Raw genomic sequence first — 19,505 nt, 5'->3', positions numbered from 1 at the left:
AAATATTTCGCTGTCAGCTGGGGCACGATCTTCACTGCAGTCTCCAGTTCCCATTCCTTGAGGTCTCATCCACTCCCATTCCCTGGAATCCTTAATTATTATTCCTTGGGAATGATTCCCATTCCTTTCCCACCCCATCTATTCCCAGTCCTTGGTATCACCCTGATTCCAATTCTTTGGAATCTCCATTTCTCAGTCTTTCAGACCATTTCCCATTCACCCCATCTTATCAACTCCCATTCCTTGGAATCTTCAGGATAGCCCTGATTTCCATTCCCCATCCCATTCACAGTTATTCCTTGGAATTATCAAGCCTATTCATTCTCATGTCATCTATTCCCATTCCTTTGGCTTTTGATTCCCATTCCTTCCCATGTCATCCATCCATTCCTTGGGCTCTCTTCGGGCCATTCCTTGGATCTTTTTGATTACCTTCCCATCTCTTTTATTCCATAGACTCTCTTTTCTTCCATTGCCTGATTCACTTGCAATTGGGAATGATCTGAGAGCACTCTATTACACTCCAGTTTCCCAGGCCAGTTGCCAGCTGACTCGCTGCACCTGGTCCGATGCCCATTACCAGGTTCCCTTCCAACTGTTGCTTTCTGATCAATCAATCCTTATCAGCTCTCTCTGCTGTCTTCAAGACATAAATGGTTTGTGATGCAGTTTGGCCTCAGTGCCCTTTGGTGCATGGTTTGGGATTTTTCTGTTCCAAACCATACCAGTCTCTGATCCTCCATCCCACCCCGCCCCCCCCCCCCAAAATCCAGAGGATTTGGGGTCAGTTTCAGTGCTGGTACTTTGTCCCTGCCTGAATGTTTGATTGTGGCTCGCCTCTCCTGTTCCATTGTATGTCTGTGGCCCAGGGTAAGCAGCAAATGGACATCAATTGAATGCAAAATAATCACAACACCATCGCTTCATCGAGAACTCCCAGCTAACAGATAGATCTTGCTGTGCGTACCTTTGGGCAGTGGCTATCAGTGCACCTGGACCTTAATGTGCAAGTGATATTGCACATTAAGCACCTGTACCAGGTTGTACAATGGATAGGGCATAATTAAAAACAGAAAATGCCACAAACTTTCAGAATATCAGTGGTATTCGTGGAGAGAGAAGCAAAGGTAACAGAGGCATTGACCCCGAACTATTTATCTCCACAGATGTTGACTGAATCTTTCAGGCATTTTCTATTATTTCAGATTTTGCTTTCAGAACGCATATAACAGAGTGTCCCTGCACATGATATACACTGTATGGTGCACAGTGACCTAGACCATAACCTGCAGTGTACAGGTTTTGCCTACATCATGATATACATTGAATATAACATGTTGTACCTGTGTTATGATGTGCAGGTAATATAACATAGTGTGTCTTTATCAAAATGAAAATGGTATATAGCCCAGTGCAACTGTACCATGGGATACAGCATATTTAGCTCAGTGGGCTTGTACCATGAGATATAGTGCATACCACTCCGTGTGCACCTGTAGCTTGAGATACAATGCATATGGCTCAATGTGCCTGTACCATATGTTACAATGTATATAGTTCAGTGTGTCTATACTACAGGATGCAATGGATATAGTTGATTGTCTCTGTACCATGATATACCGTGTATATAGCTCAGTGTGCTTGTATCATGGTATGCAATATATACAGATTATATTAGTGTACCTACAGGTCAGTGCACCTGTACCCTGGGATACAATGTATACAGATCAGTGCACCTGTAACCTTGGATACAACGTAGATAGCTCAGTGCACCTGTACCCTGGGATACAACGTATACAGGTCAGTGCACCTGTACCCTGCGATACAATGTATACAGGTCAGTGCACCTGTAACCTGGGATACAATGTATACAGGTCAGTGCACCTGTAACCTGGGATACAATGTATACAGGTCAGTGCACCTGTAACCTGGGATACAATGTATGCAGGTCAGTGCACCTGTAACCTGGGATACAATGTATGCAGGTCAGTGCACTTGTACCACGACGTACAGAAAGCATGGCTCAGTGTGTTTGTACCATGAGATGCAGGGGATATAACCCCATTAAGCAGGTAGAGATCACCGCCACTGCCTCTCATCCACCGCCTCTTGTGTGCGTCGGCCACTGGGGTGAGCCGAGCCTTATCCTTCCCTGGCTCAGCTGCAGTGCCCTTCGATCGCCACACTACCGTCTCCAGGAAACTGTGGCCGGAAGCCTGAGGTCGAGAACAATTCTACCGGCTCACTCCATATGGCAGTGGCCCGCAGCCTCTCTCTTTAACCAAGTCTTTCCTTCCCCCCGCAGCCTCCGTGGACACCAACGGCGTCAGGCCGAGCCGGTTAAGTAAACTTATCCGCCTTTCAGGGAACAACGTCACCGAAAATTCCCTCCAGGTCTACTGGGCAGCCGAGAGTGGCTTTGACTCCTTTCTCATCCAATACAGAGTGGAGGGGTCCGCGGACTCTCAGAACATCACCGCCGCTGGGGACCAACACTCCGCCTTCATCTCTGGCCTGAGACCTGCCACCAGATACCTGGTCTCCCTCTTTGGGGTGTCGGGCAACAGGCGGACAAGACCACTAACCACTGTAGTAACCACCGCAGGTACACCCCGCGACTGCCCTTCCTCGGGGGAATTCCCTTAACCCCACACGGTCTCTCCAGCTGCCCTGTGAACTCATCCCATGGAGCTCCAACGTTGCTCTGACAGCCGGGCCAGCCATCTGTTCACATTCCTTACCCAGTTGTCTGCAAATCTCAAATGGGATTTACATCTGTACTACACGTGTGCCTTGTGCGGAGGAAGTACTGTTCAGTGCGCCCATGTGTTCATTTTTCAGGAAACTAATGGTTATTCACTATACAATGGGGGCGTGGGGGGGGGGGATTAAAGCTGGGCATTCGCAGTCTCAATGGGCGTGGACAGTGGAAAGAAGGAGGGGGTATTTCCAGTGGTAGGAGGTTTAGTGGCCGGAAGAAAATGGGTCTTAAATAAGCCACGATAAAACTGGCAGAACAAGAGAAGTGTTTCTTTTTCCGCAGTGAGTTGTTATGAAAAGGTAGTGGAAACAGATTCGGGGGAATTGTCGAAAGAGAATTGGGTTGATGATGTAAAAGGAACAGTTTTCACAGCAAAGTGCCCCTAAACCGTACTATGCAATATATATAAAACAGTCCGGACGTACCATAATATACAGTGTATAATAGCTGCAAATATTATCTCCCACGGTATATATGTCACTGTAATACAAATTATACATTGACCAGTATATGTGCACTTCAAGAGACTGCAGATGCTGGGATCCGGGGGAGAAAAAACAAACCGCTGAAGGAACTCAGCTGGTCGAGCAGCATCTGTGGAGGCAGAGGGATAGTTGATGTTTCGGGTGGAGACCCTGTATCAGGACTGTTTTCAGAGCTGTGGGGAACGGGACAGTGGAGCAGGATTGATTGGAGAATATACAACAGTCAGCACGGGCGGCTGTGGTGAATAAGCAGGTTCCTGTGCCGGGAGATTCCACAGATGTGACTTCCTGGCGCTCGGGGACATCACTTAATCGCAGGTGGGAAGCGGCCGTCTGAGAGTGTGGGCTGCTGGAGGAGTATAACCGCTTGTTGTTGATCAGTGCCAGATTTTCCCCGAGTGAAGCTCTTCTCTTTCTTTTTAGCATCCACAACGGTGGAGCAAGTCAAATCCATCATGTTTGGGAGCCTGTCCTTCTCGAACGTCACGGCGAACTCTCTGCGACTCTCCTGGGAAGCCGACAATGCCTTTGACTCTTTCCTGATAGAGTACGTTGCGCTGGGCTCCGAGACTCGGCACAACCTCACGGTGGCCGGCGACCGCCGGTCGGCCTACATCACGGGTCTCACACCCGCCACCAACTACACCATTTACCTCTACGGCGTGTCCAGGGGCAAACTCTCCAGGCCCCTGGTGGCCCGGTTAACCATCACAGGTACGCCATCGGGGAAAAGATCGAGTTGCCATATCTTTTCCTCAGGAAATACTTTCACCCTCCGCCACGCTCCCTGGTGCGAGCAGGAAATATTTCCTCAGTTCTCTCTCTCAAGTCATTCGGGTTACGAAGGAAACCACCGTTTTGTTCCACAAAGTGAGGTAGCAGGTATTTCCAACATAGAGGAGGTGAAGAGTGGGCATTTGAGGCTAGAAACTGGATGCATTGGCGCCTGTTTGATTTTGTTTCTGTTCACCCAGAGAAACAGCACCTCAGGGCATGAACACCTCGGGTAAAGTGCTCTCCCCTTTCCCTCTCCCCCGATCTACCCAGTCCCTCCCCAGCCCCCTTCCCCCTGTTTCTTTCCCCTCCTCCACCCATCCCCTGCCCATCACCTACACACTCCTGCCATTCGGTCCCCTCCCCTACTGTTCCCCCCCCCCCCCCGCCCTCGCCGCCTCCCTCACTTGATTCCATGCTCCACCTTGCTTTTACCTTCTTTTATCTTCAGCCTCCCCTCCCACCTTCTGTCACTATTCCCACTGTCCCCTCCTCCATCTGCCTATCACCCCCTGCTCACCTGGATCCACCCATCACCTGCCAGCTCCTGCCCCAACCCTTCCCCTCACCTCTTTATACTGGCCATCTCCCCCATACTCTTTCAGTCCAGATGAAGGGATCAACCTGAAATGTTGACTGTCCATTTCCCTCCACAGATGCTGCCTGACCTGCTGGGTTCTTCCAGCATCCTGTTTTTCGCTCCAGACTCCAGCATTTGCAGTCACTTGTGTCTCTGTTGTGTTACTAGTGTCTGCGGCTGTTGAAGTTATTCCATCATGAAATCGGTCCAGCTGTTTCTGTCACGATTCATCCTGACACGATTTATTCCCCCACCATCATTCCCAGTGAACATGACGTCCTAAGGCCACAACCTACCACCTTGGGTATTTCAATATAAACAAGGAGCAAATCACACAGTGTTGGGGATCACATGTAACCAAACCACCAGCCTCTCTGTTTACTCCCCCTCCCCATCTCTGTTCTCTACTGCCCTCCACTCTCATTTCTCCTGATCCCCATGGCAGCCTGTGAGTAGCTGACATCTAAATGGGAGGACCCCACGATGAGGATTTCTTAAACCAAGCATCTCCCAATTTTGTTTTTTTTTGATGGTTCCCAATTTGGCGTTTATCCAGAATGGGTGAAATCTAGTTTTTAGGCTTGTGTTCCAAAATGAGAGGAAATGTCAAAATTAAGCTGAATATTCCAACTGCTTGTGCCTGCAGCTCTTGCCTTTTATCAGCTGAACGTGCCTGACTTTGGAATTCTCATTCCTTCTCCCTTCCTTCCAGGAACTGAAACCAGAATTTCTCTCTCACAGATGAGATTTCTACATTAATCACCAGCCCCTAATTAATGCTAACTTCATTTCCAGAGACATTCTGTATTTTGGCTCCAGTTTAGGCTGAGATGTTCCTGAAGACTTTCTGGTCTTATGTCCAAAGGAATATTTCCAATTAGTGTTCATGAAATCTTGAAGCCACAAGACTGCATCATATTAATTACATAGAAAATATGGGTTACAGGGTAGAAAGGGGAGGGGGGTGTTATGTAATGTAGATAACAGATACCTGAAGTCCAACGGGAGTGTGATGATTTCCCAAGATGTGACAGGCTGTGGGACTGGGATGATTTCCAAAGGGATGGATTTTGGGATTCAAGTGGAAATTTGTAAATTTCAGCAGAAGCCTACTGAGGGATTGGGATGGGAATGGGAAGATTTCAGGAGTGGCAGGCTGTGGGATTGGGATGGTAATGGGGGGATTCCAGGAGCAGCAGCCTGTGGAATTGGGGTGAGAAATGGGTTGAGTTAGGGGGTGGCAGGTTGTGGGATTGGGGTGAGAATGGGGGGATTCCAGGAATGGAAGGCTGTGAGACAAATCAAAATGTTGATTTAGGGGATGGCAGGATTGGGATGAGAATGGGGGGATTTTGGGAATGGCAGACTGTGAGATTGGGATGAGAAGATTCCAGGAGCGGCAGTCTGTGGGATGGAACAGGAAGGGGTTGATTTTGCTTCCTACAGTGACTCCTGGATAATGGAGATGAGGCTGGCCAGGTGATTGGCCTTCTCTGCCGGCTGGCATTGATGCTGGTTCCCTGGACATTAACCCTGCACTTCACCCCTTCTGTAGCAGTCCCTGTGCCTGCCACCTCGATCAGTACCCTGGGAGGACTCTTGGTTTCTGATGTCAGCTCGCATGGATTGAAGCTGTCCTGGACAGTGGAAGAAGGAGCCTTTGACTCATTCCTGGTTCGCTACAGGGACACAAAGGGGCGGCTGGCCTCCAAGGAGGTCATGGCCCCTGGCAACCTTCGGCACATCACCATTACAGATCTGACCCCCAGCACGGAATACCAGCTCTCTCTCTACGGCATCTTGGATGGTCAACAGACAGATCCCATTCCCATCGCAGCTCGAACAGGTAACAACAGGGCTCCGCCCATACTCCTGGAGCCCAAGGGCCCTCAGATTCCCTGTGGTCTGTTAGACACCAGTCTCTTCACTGATATCCACTGGAATGGTTTTCATTCCAAAAAGCTGGTTCTCTCGGCTGGAGAGCAGAGGGAGCAGAGTTTCAGGATAAGGGCTTCCCAGTTTCCACAATTGGAGCTCATCAGGACCATTAAAGTCTCCAGTCCCCTGTGTGTCTGCAGCTGGTCTGGCACCATTGGATTCAATGACAGAAGAACAGGACCCACAGCTTTTTAAATGCCCAAATTATCGAGAGGAGCAGTTGGAGGAAATCTATTCCCACTCATGGGAAGTCAGGGATGAGGGGGCAGAGACCCAGAATCAGGGTTTCAGGAGAGAAGTTCAGAGTCCCTGTGCACACAGAGGGTGGAGGGGGTTTGAAATACTCTCTTTCAAGTGGCCATTGATGTCAGGTTGATTGATCATTTTTAAATCAGAGAATTTTATTAACTGTAAGGAATCTGGGATGAGGAAAGGTGGGAATATGGAACTGGACAAGATCTGCCATCATCCCATGGTGGAACAAGCTTGGGGGAATGAAAATGGCTTCCTCCTGTTCCTATGTAACAGGTGCAAGAGTCTGATTGGTTGCCTCCGATTCCTGCGTCATTCTCGAGGGGCTGAATGGCCAGTGTGTACCATCCACAAAATGAACCACAGTTGTTCGCTTCACCTATTGATGCCTGTGATCTCTACCAGCAAGAAGGGAGCGGGTTCAGAGGAACACCATCGCCTGCAGCTTCTCCAAGTCACACACCATCCCAATTTGGAAATGGTTGCCCATGCTTTATTGGCACTGAGTCTAAACCCTGGAACATCCCCTCCAACAGAACTGTATGAACATCTGCACCACACAGACTGCAAGCTCAAAGCTGGTTCAAGAAGGGATAATTCGGGGTGGGCAACAAACTGTTGACTGGATTGGTCTGTGTGATTTGGGAGAGGTATCCCCGGAGGTTTGGGATTGGTTGGCACCCAGCCAATAATATTTGGCATACCTGCCATTGGCTGGTTGGTGGTCCAGTGGGTACCATTTCCTTGTTGTGGTTACAACCTCTGTGGGTCACCTCCTCTCCTCTGGTCAGGTGTTGCTGTTCCCTGGAGTTTGGTACAGTAGCCCCCCTCCCCTCACCTTCCCTCCCCTCCCCACCCCAGTGCCCCCATATCCTCACACCGCTCCCCACACAGACTCTAATTGTTATGTCACTTTGTCTCATTCCAGCCCAGGAGAGCCAGAGCGGGTTGAAGTTCACAGATATTAGTGACACCTCTGTCACCGTCAGCTGGGCAGCAGCCTTGGAGCCCGTCGACACCTACAAGATTTTCTACGTGCCAACTAGACAAGGTAAAGGGCTGGGTGACTGGCAGGGGGCCAGAGCCACAGCCTGCAGTTGGTGTGAGGGAAGGGCCCAGTGGGAGCTGCAGCAGTATCCTCCTCCTCCTCCTCCTGGGAGGACAGGAGGAGAAAGCAATCATTGTCCAGGGTCTGAACCTTCCAGCGTCCCAACCCCGTCCTTCAATGCACTCCTACCCCAGGTTGTATCTTGGTTACTGAACTTTAATCACAGGGACGTTAGTAAACTTTCACCTGTCCGCTGTGTGTCCGTGACCTCCAACCCTGCCCACTGTGACCATGACCACTAAACCCACACACCACATGTCTGTGACCTCTAACCCCACCCGCTGTGTGTCCATGACCTTTAACCCAGGTTCTGTGCTTGCCAGGTGAACCGAGGAGCATGAGTGTGGATGGAAGAAGAACCAACGTCACCCTGAGCAGCCTGGTGCCCGGTACCCAGTATGAGGTCAACCTGGTGCCCATGCGGGGGCAGGTGGAGAGCCCCCCCATCCTGGACCACTTCACCACTGGTGAGGGGCAGTGGGAAGAGGGTAGAGGGGAGCAGGCATGTGGAGGTCCTGTGGGTGGGGGTGGGGGCAAGGGAAGGAGGGGGAGGGGTGCTAACGACTATACCCAGGCACTCAACAACGGCGGCGTCAATCACCTGACCTGATCCCCATCTCCCACCCGATACCGTCCCCACCCTCCCCAGGCCCAGCTCCACCTCTCCCCCAGATGTCTGATGTCCTGCTGCCCCCAACCCGTCCCCTCCCCGTGTCCACTCCCCACCCCGACCCGTGTCCACTCCCCAACCCCAGGACCTCCACCTGACCTGATCTCCCCAGCCCTCTGCCATCCCTGTACCCTTCCCCAGCCCTCATGTGTCAAAGAGTCCTGAGCATTCTGCCCTCTACCCAGTTTTGCCCCTTCCCTCTGTCCCTGGTCCTCACTGACAAAACAACCTGTGTCAGGCATGAGCTGCTGGTCGAGTCAGTTTGAGAGCAGGCACTCCCCAGAGACTGGTGCTGAGAGTTGTGGAGGGGTTCACCCTGGTCTCTGTGGTGGAAAGCCTGAGGCTACTCTGCATGTCTGAGTGTGAATAACCCCCTGTCACTGCGTCCCCAGCTCCGGATCCTCCATCCCATCTAAAGGCCATCAACATCTCAGAAACACAGGCCATCCTGGTGTGGAAACAAGCGACTGCACCCATCGACCACTACGTCATCAGCTACAAGGCAGAAGGAGGTGAGTGCAGGGACTCGGGGGTCACCCAGAGAGGTTAACACATCACAAACCCATCCCCAACACACACTGTACACCCTTCCGTGCACCCCACACACTATACATGAACCATGCACCCTACCCACTGTACATAATCCAGGCGCAGTGCACGGTCCACACGCAGTGTGTACCGTAGCAGAGACCCTGGTCTGCACTCCACCTATTGTTAAAGCGACCCTTTGTAATGGTTCTGGGGCCTCTGTGGGAGAGTTGGCCTGTCACACAGCCACGCAAGCCTCCAGCTGAAGGCTATCCTATGCCCCCATTTAACCCATTCATTCTGTCTTGGAATTGGCCCTTGGAGCAGTGGTACATTTCAAGCGCTTCCTTGTCTCTCACAGTTCCTGCCATCAGGAAGACTGTCTCCAGTAACAGTGCGGAACTGCAGCTCACGGGTCTGAGTGCAAACACCATGTACACAGCCGAGATCTACAGCGTACAGGGCGCACGAAGGAGCTCCGGTGTCAGGGGCAGCTTCACCACAGGTGAGTTTTGTAGGGGGTGGAGGGCAGATCCGCACGTGACTGGACCCTGGTCCCTCTGCCCATGTTCCACACACACAGCTCACCTACCTACCACAGACGGGGCTCTGTGTACAGCTTGGCGCTGGATCCAAATCCCACTCCAGTCTCAGCCCATAAATCTAGGTCGACACACTAGAGCATGAGAAGTTGCAGCGAGGGTGGGGCAATTTGCCCCTTGATCTCATCCTGCCCTCAGCTCCACTGCTCCCCATTACTCCCCTGTAGACCTTTTAAGCTTTGAATAAATTCAGTCACTCTCTGGGACAGAGAACTCCAAGATTTCCCAGCCTCCAGGAGGAACATCCTTCTTACTGCCACCTTCCTCTGAAACCAAGTCCCCTAGGTGTAGATTCCCCCATAAACATCTCCCCAGAAGCCAGTTCCAATAAGATTTCAATCTCTCATTCTTGTAGACCCCGATGAGTAAAGACTTAACCTGTTCAACCTTTCCTCATCAGACAACCCCTTCTTCCCAGGATTCAACCTAATGAACCTTCTCTCTGTAGCCTCCAGTGAAAGTGCCTTTCTCTGTAAATGAGGCCAAACATCTGTGTGTGGTTCTCCAGCTATGGTGTCAGTGATGCCCTGGATTCCCCAGTGGTGTTCTGGTAGAGGTGCTGCCTTTTGGATGAGATGTTAAGCTGAGGCCCCATTTGGTGGATGGCAAAGATCCCACAACCACCACTTTGACAAGCAGTGCAGTTCCTCCTGGTATCTGAGAGGCAATGTCAACCAGTCAACCAATGTCACAACAACAGGCAGTCATCACGTTGTGAGCTGTGGGAACTTCTATTGTGCAAAGTGACTGAGGCATGGAGTTTTGTGAGTGAGCACATTACAAAGGACCTTCATTGGTTGTAAGGAACTTTGGAATATCCAAGGGCTTCAAATTGCTGGTGCTTTACTCTAATTGTTGTCTCTTCTCCCCCCAGATTCTGGGCTGCAGAGTGGCCTCACCGTGCACGACATCACATCCACTGAGGCTCTGGTTTCGTGGGAGAGCCAGGGAGCAGGGGTTACGGGTTACCTCCTTCTCTATGGGATCAAAGGGGATGAGCTCCAGGTAACTGTCCACCATCTGCCAACTCACCAGGCATGACCTGCTCCACCCCAGGGAACCAAAGGGGAAGGGTTGGTGTAATGTGGAGTTCTGAAGCAGTGACATCATGCATGAGGATTCCCTCCCACAGCCAATCAGCCACCTTCTCACCAAGACAGGGATCTCCTCCCCTGTAACACTGCCTGACTCCCCCCGCCACAGAAACTCTCCATCTCCAGGCTCAACCAGCCCAACCCTCTCCTCACTGACCGCCCTTGTTCTGCTGTCTTAAAACTCATCCAAAGTTTATCCAACTCTCTCCATCCTGCTCACCCCCACTGACCTACACTGGCTCTCAGTTAAACATCCCGAGTTTTCCAATCCTCAGCCCTCGTCTCCCTGCAACCTTCCAATCTCTGTGCTCCTCCAGTTCCAGCCACCGGATTATCCATGATTCCCATCTCCCTGCCATAGCCAGCCATGCCTTCAGCTGCCTGGCTCCGAGCTCTGCAAGTCCCTTCATTGGTGAGGCTCCCTCTGCAGCTAAGGCTCGGGCTTTCCTTGGGACATTCCTGTGAGTCTCATTTGGCGCGGGGGGTGGTTCTACGTCAGAAGTGAACAGTGCAAGGGTGGTCTGCACAACCTGTCCACCAGGCAGCTCTAGCCCCTGTATCACAGCCGATGCAGTGACACCATGGATTCTCCGGATTCCTTCAGTGCCCAACATCAGACACTTAACTCCTCAGTGTAAATGTTTGTCAACCACCAGGGCGGGAAGAATCCAGCTGATAGTCAGGGCTGTCCTGCTCACACCTCCAGACCAAAGAAACAAACCAGACACTGCCCGGGACCTCTGTAGTGCCCTGGGACCACCATAGACCCCATCCATGTCCTCATCCTGCTCCAGAGTATGAGCACCCCATGTCCCAGGTCCCACCTCCGCTTCCTACCACCACAACAACCCCTACCCTGTCCCCATCTCAGACCTCCGCCCGAGCACCTCCCTCCTGTCCCATTATCACTGTCTCCCACCCACCATCTGCCCCACCATCCCCTGCCCCGAATTCTCATCCCACCACCTCTGCCTGCAGCTCTGTCCCTCTAACACCAGCAACTCCCATCCCAACACCTCTCACTGAACCCATCCTGTCTCAGCTCTGTCCACACAACCCCACAGCCTCCAACAGCAGCAACTCCCCATCCAAAACCACCTCTCCCTGCCCTGCGTCCCACGCTCCCACTCCCACTGACACACCCCATCCCGCCACCCCCCATCCCTCCTCTCTACACCCCCTAACACCAGGTAGTCTTGCATCAGCAGTTTCAGATGGTTAGAGAAGGTTAAACGGTTTGATCAGCCATATCCACAGTGGCAGGAGCTCGGAACTATGGGAATCAGAGCCCGGACGCAGGGAGACGTCGGGAACCTTTTCATCAAAGGCAGCAGTTGGGTGGGGGGAGCAGTCCCTTCTCTGTAAAGTGGTCCTCTGCTCGCTGAGTCTCTCGGTCAATCTCCCCCCACAGCAAGTGACACTGGACTCCAGGACAACAAGCCACCAGCTACAGCAGCTCCTGCCAGGAGCCAAGTACACGGTCAGACTGCACGGGCTGAGGGACAGCGAGAAGTTGGCAGCCGTCACAGCCCACTTCACCACAGGTAGGTGTCTGTCCATCAGTGGTCGGGGTCTGCAGCCCCACAGCACCCCGCATACCTGTCTACCTCTCTCCCTCAGTCCCCCCACACCTTCCTGCCCCCTGTCATGCGAGTCCCCAACACCCTCCTGCCCCTGCCCTCCCTGTCCCCTCACAACACCCTCCCTCAATCCCCCCCACACCTCCCTCCCTCAGACCCCCACACCCTCCTGCCCCCACCCTCCCTCAGTCCCCTCACAACATCCTCCCTCAGTACCCCCCACATCTCCCTGCCCCACGCCCTCCAAAAGTCCCCTCACACCTCCATCCCTCAGTCCCCTCACACGTCCCTCCCTCCTCCAACTCACTTCATACTTCCCTTCCTTCCCTCTACCCCAACACAGCTCTCTCCCTCCTCCAAATCCCTCATGCCTCCCTCCCTCTCTAAACCTCCCCATAATTCCCACAGAACTCTACCTTCCCTAATCTATGCACACCCCACTCCTCCCCCACACCCTCCTCCTTCCCCACACCTCCCTCCTCCACCACTCCCCCCTCCTCCCTATACCTTGCTCGTCCCATCCTCCCCATGCCTCTCCTCTACCACCTCCCTCCTCCCCTACACCTCCCTTTCTCTCTGCCCTTGAACCAGCTCACAAAACCCCCTCTCTCTCCTCTCCTCAACCTGATTACACCACCCAACTGCCCTCACCCTCAACACACCCTCCCTCCCCTCATTATTTTCATTTGATAGCCTTTATAACTGAGCCGCTATCTGAGAAAATTGCAATCCGTATAAAAAATTAACTTTTGTGGTCACAGAGTTGCTGGGAATAATTACGACAGAAAATATGGTACATCATAAAATATTTACCCGGACCTGTAACAAAGCTTAACCTTTACAGGGAACTAGGGAGACTGGTTTGAAAATATCTTGTCCACATCAATTCAAGAGGTTTCTCTTGACTCTGGTGTGCAGAGGTGGAGTGAACCAAAGTCCGAACTCCACACAACCGCACATCTGTGGAAAGCCTGAAATTCCCGTCTGTTTCCAAGTTCAATGACATCAAATAGCCGCAGTTTCACACTCGATCACTCACCCCAAAACATAGGCCATTCTTCCTAAATTCAGATCAAATTCTGCTGTGGGTTTTGAACTGGTGACCTCTGGGTTACCAGGTTTCTGAGTTACAGGGCTACCATTCCCCACAGCAGGTTGCTGCCTCCCACCTCCTCATGGACCAGCCTTCATAGTTTGTTCTGCATCTTAAGGAGCTAAAGTAGGTTCGGAAATCCCACCCATTCCCAGTTTTGGACTCGGCAGGACAGGAATATCCATGCAGGTGTGCTGTCTGCGATTGTTTACACTGGGATCACCTTTCTCCCTCTCTCCCTCTCTCTATGATGTTTCCCACAGTCTCGGTGCACATCCCATTCCCCAAGAACTGCGGGGAGGAACTCAGCAATGGCAGGACCAACTCCAGCGTCGCCACCCTCTACCTGAACGGAAACAAGGAGAAGCCGATCAGAGTCTTCTGTGACATGGCCACTGATGGCGGCGGATGGATCGTAAGTTCCACGTTCATGGGATGGGGTGGTCCTATGGTCCCAGGGAGTTATTTACTCATCTCCTGGGAGAGAAGGCCAGGTTTTCAGAAGAGAGCATTTGTTTTAAATTTCTTCATTGGTTCTGTTAATTAGTTCTACAATGATTCACATTGGGAGGAGGAGAGTCTGGTTGGGTGGAGGTGGAGAGGCTGCAGGGTAACGATCCGGAGGTGAAATCTCCTCAGATATCTGTCGTGTAAGGGCAGATCCAGGGGTGGGAGGGGGGTCATAGGTGCGATCACAGGGCTCAATACAGTGCATGGAGTCAGAACTGGGCCCTTGGGGCCAGAATCAGAGGTAAGGTCAGTGCTGGGAGTGGGGAGTCTGTGTTAGGACATTGAAGATTACAGAGCACCCTGGTGTTTCCTGAGTCACCAGTTTAATGGTCAGTATCTCCAGTCCGACACTTACACTGGACAATGTAAAGGCCCTCACTGCCCCTTCAGCCACTGATCAGCCTGTTGTGTCCGTACTGGCTCTCTACCAGAGCAACTCTCAGTTCCACCCCCAGCTCTTTCTCTGTAGCCCCGCAAATTTTTCTCTGCCATATATTTCTCCAGTTCCCTCTTGGCCACAATGGAACCTGCCTTCACCTCATCTGCAGCCAATGTGTTCCAGATACCACGTTGCGTAACAAATGTTTCTCTTACCCTTTATACCTTTGACAAGACCTAGAGCCCTCCACTCTAAATATCTCCCCTCTAAACACTCCTGCATCATTTTATCCACTTCTATCAAATCTGCCCTCAGCAAAGAAAGTAGTGCCGGCATCTCCAACCCATCCTTGGAACTGTAGTGCCTCTAGCCAGGAAACAGTCTTGTAAATCATAGCTGGGCCCTCTCTAAAGTCCTTACTTCTTGCCTTAATGTGTGACCAAAACTGAACCCAATAGTCCTCTTGAGGGCAGACTAGGGTTCTTATAAAGGCTCAGAACTTTCCTGCTTTTATATTCTATGCCTCTGCTTATCTTGCCCAGAATTTTACGTAGCTTACTCATCATTTTCACAACCTGACCTTCCATTTTCAGTGCTTTATGCACCCATACACTTCAGCTCTTGCTGCTCCTGAACCCCTTTCAGAATAATTTCTGCTAATCCATATTGTGTCTGTTTGTTCTTGTTATCAGAATACACCAACTCTCACCTCATCTGCCCACTCCACCAGCCTGTGTAAAATTAGCTGCCGCCTGTCACTGACCCCTTTGCACTTAATGCTAAGCTTTGCAAATTTAGAAATTGTTCTTGCACCCTCAAGTCTAGGTCATTCATACAGATCATACAAAAGGGCAATGAGCCCTCAGGAACACCACTCTTTACCTTTATCCACTGTTGTCTGTTACTTAGCAAATTTCGTATCCATGTCATCAATGCCTTTTTTATGCCATGTCCTTTGACTTTGCTGAGAAGCCTATTATTTGGCACCTCATCAAAAGCCTTCTGGAAGTCCATGAACATTCTACTAATCAATGAGACATGATCTGCTCTGAACAAATCTGTGCTGGTTTTCCTTAATTAATCCATTTTCTTCAAGGTGATTATTTAATCCTTTCCTGGATCAATGTTTCTACCATCGTGGGCTAACTGACTGGCCTCCCATGGTTTCCTCAAATACATTCCATCTGGTCCCGGTGACTTACCCACTTTAAGTTCAGCCAACCTTTCCCAATACCTCCATGCTACCAGTGTCTCAACTATCCTTTCCTTCACTGTTACCTGGAAGCACCCACTTCCCTAATGAAGGCAGATACAAATTACCTTCACAGAGTGCTCAGGATCCATGTGCTGGTTTTCCTGTCCCCTTCCTGCAGGTTTTCCAGAGGAGAATGAATGGGAAGGTCAACTTCACGCGGACCTGGAAGGACTACGTGGCTGGATTTGGGGACCTCACTGAGGAACACTGGCTGGGTAAGCAGCACAAGGTGGTTACAGCTGGGGTACCCGAAGGGGGCTGGAGATCAGGAGCCGCTCCCTGCCTCACAAACACCTTCCATCCTTATTGTGCTCATTAGAGCTCCAGATAACAGGAAATGAGCCCGATGGTAGGACAGAGAGTTCACGTATTTCTCTGACGTTATTAAAATTATAGGATTGTACACCCTCCAATCAACAATTTTCTTCTGACCTCGTTTAAAATGGGAATCCTCTACGTAAACATGTCACAGTGTAATTCCATCCTCCTGCCTCCAGTAATGATGCAGTAACTCTAAACCCCAGCAGGAGGATGTTAGTGCACTGTTGACTGGTTGATGTAGGCAGATGCTTCTGGTAGGAAGAACCTGTGGACAGTTTTGGTTACCCTGTTATAGGAAAGACATCGTTAAGCAGGAAAGAGTGCAAAGAAGATTTACGGGAATGAGTTATAGGAAGCGGTTGGACAGGCTCCTACTTTATTCATTGGAGCTTAGGGATGACCTTGTAGAGGTGTACAAAATCATGAGGGACACAGATAGGGGGAATGCACACAATCCTTCTTCCCCAAGGAAAAGGAATCAAAAACTAGAGGATGTAAGTTTAGGGTGAGAGGGGAAAGGTATGAAAGGGACCTGAGGAGCAACTTCTTCACCCAGAGGGTGATCCGTACATGGAACGAGCTGCCAGAGGAAGTGGATGAAGCAGGTACTTCAACAACATTTAAAAGACACTTGGACAGGTACATGGATGGGAAAGGTTTCGAGGGATATGGACCAAATGGGACTGGTTTAGATGGGAATCTTGGTCGGCATGGACCTTTTGGGCCAAAGGGCCTGCTTCCATGCTATATTACTCTGTACCAGTCGCGGGAGGGTGGAGGTGGGTGTGAAGAGGTTGGGAAGAGTTTGCCCCAAGGTACTGCCATCATGGGGTGTGGCTCGGACTTCCCGGCCTTTCCACACCCATTGTCCAAGTTTTGCAAATGTTGGGAATTCACCTGGCTCTCCACTCGTTAACCCCGGGCTCCTTTCATTCGCCAGGTCTGGAGAAGCTGCATCAACTAACATCGCAGCAGCACTTCGAGCTGCGGGTGGACCTGCGCGCCGGCGAGGAGACCGCGTACGCCACCTATGATAACTTTGTGGTGGAGGGCGCCAACATGAAGTACCAGCTGGGGCTGGGGAAGTACGCCGGCACCGCGGGTGAGTGACCGGCCGGGTCAGCAAGTTCGTCTGTGGCTGCATCAGGCTGTGCGCGGAACCCAAGTACGTGGGCACCAAGTGTCACTACGTGCCTAGGTTCTACCCATCCTGGCTGTTGCGAAGGATGGGCCTGGCCCCGTGGCCACACGGCCTCCCAGTCAGCTGGATGTTGCCGCACTACCTGTCCTTCGTGGAAAAGTTCTTCTGGACCAACCTCTTGGAACATAAGTCCATCAGGAAGTGGTCAGCACGGAACATCCTGCAGACACTGCAGGAGAAGGACTCGATGGACACCATGGGATGGTTCCCTGAGCAGACTGTCCAGACCATCTGGCAGAATGCCTCATCGCCAGAACTCACCAACAAGCACCAAGACCTCGCTTGGCTGGCGGTGAGAGGGGCCCTCCCAGTCAGATCCGTCCTGCATGGTTGGGGCATCACCCCCAGCGCACGCTGCCCCCGGGAGGACTGCGCTGGGGGTGAGACGGTCGCCCACCTCTTTGCGGGCTGTGGGTTTGCGAGGAGGGTGTGGCGAAAGATGCAGGGCTCCTTGTCACGGTTCATCCCCAGCAGCTGCGTAACAGAGGATTCTCTGATCTACGGGCTGTTCCCGGGGACACACACAGAGACGGACATCAACTGCTGCTGGAAGGTCATCAACTCGGTGAAAGACGCCCTTTGGTCTGCCCGAAAATTGTTGGTCTCCCAGCACCGCGAGATGTCCGTAGGGGAATGCTGCTGACTGGCACATTCCAGGCTGCAGGAGTACGTGCTGAGGGACGCACTGAATTTGGGTGCAGCCAGCGCGAGGGCTCGGTGGGGAAGGACGACGGTTTAGGGCTCTTCTGCCACAGGAGAAGGAGGAGCAGGGTCAGGCGAGGAAGCTGCTCAAAGGTTGTAAATATGGGATTGGGGTATCACCCCAGGGAGCCAGACGTGTGGCATCGGTGCTGTGTTTTTTATATATAAAAAGGTAACACTAAGAATTGAACTGTACACGAATGTAAAGGTTTGAACAGTTTTTATTATTGTATATAGTTTCCTTTATTAAAGTTTACTTTGTTTCAAAAAAACAGTCCCAGCTCCTTCCCTCACCTTCCCAACAGTCCTGTAAACATGCGTGTTCTTCTCACAGGCAACTCTCTGTCCTACCACCGGGGCAGCAACTTCACCACTGTGGATGTAGACAACGACAACGCCCTGACCAACTGCGCCTTCTCCTACAGGGGAGGCTGGTGGTACCAGAACTGCCATCGCGTCAACCTTAACGGAGAGTACGGCAACAACAGAGACCACCAGGTACCAGTTGTCCACCTCACCTCCCCCCCCCCCTCACCCACCGGCTACCCCCTCAGACCAAACCTCGCTCTCTCTCACCCTCCTCCACTCTCAATCGGTGCCTATCACCACTCATCCCCTCCCACCCGCCCTCTCCCCCTCCCGCAGCTCCCCCCACCTCCCCCCCAGCACCTCCACCCCACCCTCCCTCCCCCTCCCTCCCGCACCTTCCGACCTCCCGGCCCCACCCTCAGTTTCCCGCATCCTCTGGTTTTCACCCTCACTCTTTCTGCTACTCCCTCCCTCCCCGCCCCCCCCTGCTCTGTCCCCCTCCCCAGCCCCCTCCCCGTCCCCCTTCCTCCTGCTCTGTGCCCCCTCCCCAGCCCCCTCCCCCGTCCCCCTTCCTCCTGCTCTGTGCCCCCCTCCCCCGCCCCCTCCCCCGTCTCCCTCCCTCCTGCTCTGTGCCCCCCTCCCCCGCCTCCGCCCCCCGGTCCGCGGGGACATGTTGCTGCCGAGCTGCGCTGTGTCCTCACCGCCTGCTCTCCGTCCGCAGGGTGTAAACTGGTTCGGCTGGAAAGGCTTCGAGTTCTCCATCCCCTTCACAGAGATGAAGATGCGGCCTCACACTTTCAGCAGGGCGGCCAGGAGGGAGTGAGGTGGAGGGTCTGCCGCAGGGACTTCACTAGAGCTTGCAGCTAACTCTCGCACCCAATGCCTGATGTTGTCGCCGTCACCGATGCCCACATTATCGCCTTTGTTTCTGCTCCGCTGGGATCCAGGTGCATTGGCCTCGCAGCCCCGCCAACAGCAGGTGGCCGGGACGGCCTCGCCCCTGCCCAGGGGAACGGCCACTCGGCCCACCCTACACCTAGGGAATGTTGGCGGGGGTGGGGGGGGGGGGCGGGGGGTGGTATGGTTTCGGGGTTTGCAAACGCCCGGGGCTGGACGACGCAGGTCCCGGATCACTCGACTTTCACTTACGCTGCTTGAGAGCATGAGACTCGGTCCCCGACTCCACCCCGCCCACTGGATCCACGCAGAGTTCACCTTCTGTACTTGGTTTGGAATCATGTGTTGTTGTTTTCAGATGTTTGGAAATACATTCGGTGTGCCTTTTCTAAGCCCGAGCCGGTCTCCGTCACACACACACACACCTGGGAGGGGAGGGGTGGGGTGAGAGGGATTGTGGGGGGTG

General features: G+C 52.3%; 1 protein-coding gene across 1 annotated transcript in view; it reads left to right on the top strand.

The window, feature by feature from the left end:
* LOC127585802 (tenascin-X-like) overlaps positions 1–19,162 on the top strand; it is an 89,954-nt gene extending 70,792 nt beyond the window's left edge. Inside the window, exons 33-46 of the mRNA XM_052043501.1 lie at positions 2,306–2,605; positions 3,670–3,960; positions 6,156–6,446; positions 7,719–7,841; positions 8,222–8,365; positions 8,961–9,080; positions 9,458–9,601; positions 10,573–10,703; positions 12,204–12,336; positions 13,729–13,880; positions 15,728–15,824; positions 16,871–17,032; positions 18,168–18,331; positions 18,864–19,162. Of these exons, the coding sequence (XP_051899461.1) occupies positions 2,306–2,605; positions 3,670–3,960; positions 6,156–6,446; positions 7,719–7,841; positions 8,222–8,365; positions 8,961–9,080; positions 9,458–9,601; positions 10,573–10,703; positions 12,204–12,336; positions 13,729–13,880; positions 15,728–15,824; positions 16,871–17,032; positions 18,168–18,331; positions 18,864–18,965 (2,354 nt within the window). The 3' untranslated portion in view covers positions 18,966–19,162. The remainder of the gene's footprint in view (positions 1–2,305; positions 2,606–3,669; positions 3,961–6,155; positions 6,447–7,718; positions 7,842–8,221; positions 8,366–8,960; positions 9,081–9,457; positions 9,602–10,572; positions 10,704–12,203; positions 12,337–13,728; positions 13,881–15,727; positions 15,825–16,870; positions 17,033–18,167; positions 18,332–18,863) is intronic.
* The last annotated feature ends 343 nt before the right edge of the window (positions 19,163–19,505 follow it).

Source organism: Pristis pectinata, chromosome 34 (assembly GCF_009764475.1).
Source record: "Pristis pectinata isolate sPriPec2 chromosome 34, sPriPec2.1.pri, whole genome shotgun sequence".
Taxonomy (NCBI): Eukaryota; Metazoa; Chordata; class Chondrichthyes; order Rhinopristiformes; family Pristidae; genus Pristis; species Pristis pectinata.
Note: the sequence above shows the minus strand (reverse complement) of the source record. Positions and strands in the feature narration are given on the sequence as shown.